Source organism: Mirounga angustirostris, unplaced genomic scaffold (assembly GCF_029215605.1).
Source record: "Mirounga angustirostris isolate CCGP_5_RB_7025 unplaced genomic scaffold, mMirAng1.0.hap1 SCAF_1, whole genome shotgun sequence".
Classification (NCBI taxonomy): Eukaryota; Metazoa; Chordata; class Mammalia; order Carnivora; family Phocidae; genus Mirounga; species Mirounga angustirostris.
In genome coordinates this window covers 64,117,145-64,123,213 of record NW_026991709.1, presented here as the reverse complement: position 1 = coordinate 64,123,213, position 6,069 = coordinate 64,117,145, and the positions used below count along the sequence as shown (strand labels likewise).

Sequence of the window (6,069 nt, the reverse complement as noted above, 5' to 3'; positions counted from 1 at the left end):
CTATAGACAATCACATTTTTGTACATAAGAGAATTCCATTCCAATAAAACAAATCATTCAGATATTCCATGGTGTTTTATTATTTTTTTTTTAAAAAGCATTTTTCCTGTGAATGTTTCTATTGAATCCTAGATACAGATATTCAAGGATATGGGGCAATTGCAGTTAAATATGAATAGTAAAGCTGAAATGGCATTTTTGTAAGGCGGTTCAAATTGGTAATAGAGACAAAGCTCCGTTAGATGAGTTATCTCTCCCCTCTAAAGTGGATAACTATGAGGGAAATAGTCAAGAGTTTTGCTTTCCTTCTAGTAGTAATGGCCTAGAATAAGTTGAACATAGCTACCCAACCTCCTCTGAAGTCCAGGGAGATGTATCCTGTCCAGGCTTATACTATTACACATGTTATTTTCAGGTCAAAAGAAACAGTCGCACTTGCTTGTAAGGTCAATGGCTCAGGTAAGCAGACCATCTCTTTGCTGCAAAAGAAGAGCAACAAGAAGGTATACGCTCAGGGCAGGTTCCTGATTGGTCAGGAGAGAGGGCTAGGAGTCGTGTGCTCTTGTGGTTCCATGGTGTCAGGTGGAAGAAGTCTACAATCGTCCATTAGAGGAGTCTACTACTCCTGCCCTCCACGTGCCCAGAGGGGTAAGACTAGTATAAATCCCTGCTAGAGGCACAGGTGGATCCACACCTGTGAATGTGACCAGGCTGTGCAATTAGAAAGCTTTACTCCAATAAAATCATACATAGAAACTAAATAAGACATATATAAAACAGACTGTATATTTATATATAAAATTATCCAGCTGTATATCAGATAAAATGAAGTTTCTTATATTGAAGTGGGAATGGGAAATTGAAAGTGGTAATCGTTGTACAACAGGATGGATGTACTTAAGACTACTAAATTATACACTTGAAAATAATTTAAATGATTTTTTTAAAGAGTTAAAGAAAACAATTAAGTCTGGAAGAATCCAGGGAGTACCTGGCTGTGGAGAAAGTGGTGGAGGTGTGTGCCAGATCTCTCTGTTCCTCACCCACACCCCAGCTATTCTCCACCCTCTTTGGCTTTCTAACACCTCCAACCCAAGATGGCACCAGAGGAAATTCAAGAAAACCCTGGGTCTTTGTCATCTCTTCATTGAGGAAGCTCACCACTGTGATGAGATTGCACCTCAGCAAATGTCACATCTAAGGTCAGGATTGGTCCTTGTGGGTGTATCGGGGTCGGGTGGAGTGGGGTGGAGTAGGGTGGATTTTGGGCTTACTTGTCATTGACCGGCAAAGGAGCAGTACAGAACTTCCCAACAATGGTGGTCCGGTCTTTTCTCCAAACTCGGCGGGAAGACTGAAACTTGAGTTTCACTTGGTTTATCTGGCACTGAGGGGTGGCGTGAGCTATGACTCCTTTCCCCTGGAGTTCCTGTCTAGGTCTGCAAGGGAAAGGGAAATTAATTTACCCAAGCACATTTGGCCTTTGCTTCCCCCTTGGTTCCTACAGGGCTCTGCTGGTAGTGTGGGTTAGCTGTCATGCACAAAAGAACTCCTTGAAGGTGGGGACTACGATCCTTTGTATCACACTCACCAGCCCCTCTGTGCACATACTCACAGCTTTAAACATGGGTTCAGAAAATAGTTGTTGATTTTTGAAAGCAAACAAGTGGACATGGCAGCAAAATAGTAGCTCTTAGATTTTCATATCTGGGAAAAATGTCTGTGTTTCTTAGATTCCTAATTGGAGAAGATCTTCACTTTCAGGTCTACCTACTGGAAGTACAGCCCTCTTTTAGGGCATTCAGTTCCATAAATTTTGTGTAGACTACTATATTTTAGACTGAGTATGAATGTGTGGATGGGGAAAAAACAAACAAAAAACGGATCTTGAAACCAGACAGAGCTGGTGTGGTACCCAGGTTTCCTCTCTTCCCAACTGTGTGGCTTTGGAGTCACACGCCCTAGGTCTAATCTCCAGCTCTCCCACGTGCTAGCCCCTGCCCGGGGCCTCTCCGGGCTCAGAAGCAGTGGGGCCTGGAGAAAAAGGAGGAGAGCAGGGGGACGGGGCTTTCGCCTTTGCACATGGGCGTTGGGTATCATCGAAGAGGGGGCGCATGGCTCAACCACATGGTTTCCCTTTCCTTTCTGGCCTCTGTGGGGTGATAAAAATGTCTTCTTTGCGTACTTTTTAACAACCTAAGGTTAGTCATATGGTTTGTTTTTTTCTTTTGAGGAAGATTCTATATGACTTTAGAAGCTGTTCCTGGTTTATTTTTGTTTTTTAATTTTAGAAGTGTTTTGAAATATATCAGAGCGGGGGGAAAAAAGATTTTTCCTTTTAAGAAGCTGAATGGATAGAAGAGCTTGCAAACTAGCAGGGTATGAAGGATGCTGTGAGTGACCTTGAAGAGGAAAATTACCCAGAGCAGGCCCAGGCCCACAGGCCCCAGTAGATAGTTACTAGCTCTGTTGGTAGAGCAAGAGATAACCAGCCATTTCTGCCTCTGTCAACAGGCTTCCCGCCACAGCCTTCCTACACTGCTGTTCCCGCCTAAAGCAGCCCCCACCCCCCCAGTTTAAACCCACCTACCAGCAGCCAGCACAGCCCTTGGAACCTAACCCCCTGCACTCCCCTATAAAACACTCTATAACGCCGCTGCCCCGGGCCCCTAATTTTGAGCGCAAACTCGTCTGGGTCCATACACGTAAAATAAACCTGAGTTCTCCTACTTCTCTGAGCATTACTTGGTTTCTCACCTGTCTGATTTTTATTTTTCTGCAACAACCTAAGGACTTGGTTTGGGTAAATTTTCTAATTAGAAGGAAATCTTGGGGTTTTGCAAAGCTATAGAAAGTAAGGAAAGACCACACATAAACCCCCCTCCTTTTTTCAATTTCTATTCTGCAAAAAGGAAAAAAAAAACAAAAATGAAGGAATTGAAGACAACCATGTTCTGAATCTTCCACAAAAGATTAAAACGCAAACAGCTTTTGGGAGAAGAAAGAAAGAATCTGTGGGTATCCATTCCAATCACCCAGGGAGCTTTTAAAGGTGTAGTGGTTGAGGCTATGCCCAGAGACTCTGCTGTAATTGGCCTGGGGGTGGGGGGGGTTGGGAGGGGCGGTCAGTGGTGGTTAACGCTCTCCAGGTGATTCTAATCAGCAGCTAGCTGTGTGTCATTATCTTGACTCCAGCCAGTGTTGGCTCATCTACCAAAACAGAGAGGTGATGAAGACACCTGATGGAAATAACACGACCTCGAACTGATCTAATGAAAATTATTCAGCTATAATCTGCAAGACTCACGTGGGCACCTGAAGATCTGTGTTGGGATCCTGCCTGCCTGCCTGCCATCCCTGTCTCTGTGGCCTGTGTCAGCTGGAGCCCTGGTTGGTGGCAGGGTGTTTGGGAGTCCAGAAGTGTGCTTCTCTCAGAAATTTGTCTTCCCTGACAGTACAATTAATGTCTAATGCTGCAGCCTCCAGAGGGCCTTTAGGGTTGGTCTTTTATAGAAGGCTAACCAGGGAACTTAAATCCTTTTAACATCTCTATTGGTAACACCTTCAATGGCTTACTTCCTTTTTAGGGGCTGGTTATTCTTTTTTGGTCACAGATGATTATCATAAAGACACCCACCCCGCAAGCCTAGGGCAGGGTGGTGCCCCATTACCAGTTGTTTTTTAAAGAGACAAGCACCCCTGCCGCTGAGTTCCTCTCCCTTGCCAGGCTTGAGCCTCCCTATAGTTGAAGTTCTCTGTCTTCCCACCTCAAGCCTGGTCCTGCCAGCTGCTAGGCCCAAATGTAACCCCACAAGGGAAGGAAATGCTCAGCCTGGTTCTAGGGATTAGCACCAGATGGCCTCAAGCCGTGCTGGCCTCACCTTGTACTCATTTGCTAACTGACCCTCTGCCTGTGATTCAGTTCTAGTCACTCACCCAGTACCACCTCCACTTTCCAGGACTGGGTGCTCCCCAGGCTCTGGTCAGCCCTCCCTGGGCTAGTGGCTGATATCCTCCTACTTGCTGACATCCCTGATGCCCCCTTCCTGGATTCCTGATTAATGTTTCCTATCAGGGACCCAATTCTCATGTTCTCACCACCCGTTGAGACATCCCATTACTTCTGCTCGCCCGCCTCCTCTGCTATTGCCTAAATACACTATCCTTGGATCCACTGCTGATCGTGAACCTGGGACAGTTGCCCAGCATGTGTCTGTGGGTGCATCCGTCGGAGGTACTGCCCTCACCCCCACCTCCAGCCCAGTGGGCTTGGGCCACCTCTCAGTGAGCACACAGTGCCTATCGTGGGAGATGTGTGTGCATGTGATGCGGGACACTTACGTACATGGTGATCTTGACCAAGGAAGTAACATTGCTGCTAAGGAAGGTGACGGAGATGAGGGTGTCTTTGTTTCTTGGCTCCTGCAAGTAAAACTCCACGAGGCTGTGATGCACTGGGAAACCAAAGCAGAGCAGACACCTGGGCCAGAGGTCAGCGGTGCAAAATGCACCCAAAGCCCCAGAGGGCCGCAGGGCAGGAGTCTGAGACCTGCCTCTTAGCAGCAGATTACCTGCCATCCCAGATCCTTAGCTTCCTCATTGTAAATTGGGGGTAATAAAAATAGGTCTGAATGAGAGTTAAACGAGTTAATACCTACAAAGTCCTTAGACAGTGCCTGTGGCTAGGAAGCATTCAATACATGTTAGTTTTTGTTACTACTTGTAATGCTAGAACGTCCCACTCCCCCCTGCTTGATGACATTCTCTTGGTGGTGTGATTTTGAAAGAACTGAAAAGGATGTCCCATATACTAAATAAGTAACTCATAAAATGTAGCAATCCCCCTCTGCTCCTCCCCATACACACAGTTTCAGCAAGCCCACTTGTGTGTAGGAGATGACTGTTTCCCTGTCTGTGCAGCCTCTATGACAGCTCCACCCTCCCAGGCAGCACGAATCCTGGGGCTTTCAAAGCTGGTGTCATTGACACAGCCTGGACGAGGAGCCCGGCTCGCGGTGATACCCCCGGGACCGGCTATCTCTCTGGCAAGAGAGGTTAAGAAGAATTACAGCTTCTTTAACATCTGTCCTTTCCTTATTAAGGGGGAGGCCCAGCTGGCCGCACTGTGCAGTATCTTCGGTCTTGGGGCATTTTCACAGACCTCTCTGGTGATCCAGACACAGCTGGAGAGGCAATCCCTCACCTCTGCCCTACTTGTACTTTTTCATTTGTCATGTTTAACAGGCAGTTACTGGAGGGACATCAAGTGGATTTAGGTAGACTTGGCACTAAGCTGGAGGAGTGCTGTGATCCATCTGGGCTCATGGGGCTGGTAACAAGACTCATTGACAGGTGCTAAGAAGCCAGGAACCCACAGGAAAGAAAGAAAGCACCGTATGTTTCTCCTCCGCAGAGGAAAACATCCAGTGCCATGCCCCTTCTGTCTCTCTCTCAGTTGGTTGCTAGGGGATGCAGATTGTTATGGTGATGGGCAAGGGCTGAACTGGAGTGGGTAACTGCAATGTGGAATAAAAGTTAAACTATGTAAGCTTTAGGAATTTCATTCTCTAGGCTGAGTTTGATATATTACACCACTCCTTCCTTTATCAGCAGGTCTCACCTCATCAAGAAAGTTTCCTAAGGTTCTGCTTCTCTCTTTACAGTATCTGGAGGCCCGGGGAGGGGCGGGTCTACTAATGTTGGGCGGGTGGGAACCAATCTGTGCAGGAGGGAGACATGGGAAGCAGCACACAGAGCCCTGGAAGGGAAGAGATCCAGGAGACTCGAAGCCAAGGCCCAGCCCTGCTTCCTCACTCTGTCCCTTGCCCTAAGTTACCGAACCTCTCTATGGCCTGGTTCCTTCATCTGTAAACAATAACGCTTGACATTACCTCACAGAACATGGCAAGGATGAAATGAGGTAATGGGGAGAGAGCGCTTCATGGGAAACGTCCTACAAGGGGAAAGTAATATTGTTAGAAAAATTGTTATTTGGAGAGGGCTTCTCTGCCCAGCAGGTGCATGCCTGGCAGGAGTCAAGGGTGACCACTGAACACTGCTGTGGCCCCG

General features: G+C 47.0%; 1 protein-coding gene across 13 annotated transcripts in view; it reads right to left on the bottom strand.

Annotated features, from left to right (window-relative positions):
- The window catches only part of PLA1A (phospholipase A1 member A), a 54,245-nt gene that overhangs the window by 25,215 nt on the left and 22,961 nt on the right, over positions 1-6,069 (bottom strand). For 4 of the 13 annotated variants that reach the window (XR_010412424.1, XR_010412402.1, XR_006795550.3 and 1 more), the window contains exons 9-10: positions 4,346-4,454; positions 1,275-1,439 (exon numbers count right to left, since the gene is read on the bottom strand). Coding sequence is in view for 7 of the 13 variants with exons in the window: in XM_045902926.3 (XP_045758882.1) it covers positions 1,275-1,439; positions 4,346-4,454 (274 nt within the window). In the remaining 6 variants the exon portion in view is untranslated. Of the gene's footprint in view, positions 1-11; positions 480-1,274; positions 1,440-4,341; positions 4,455-6,069 lie in introns of those variants that run through there. The other 9 variants (XM_064594455.1, XM_045902925.3, XM_064594366.1 and 6 more) reach the window with 7 other exon arrangements.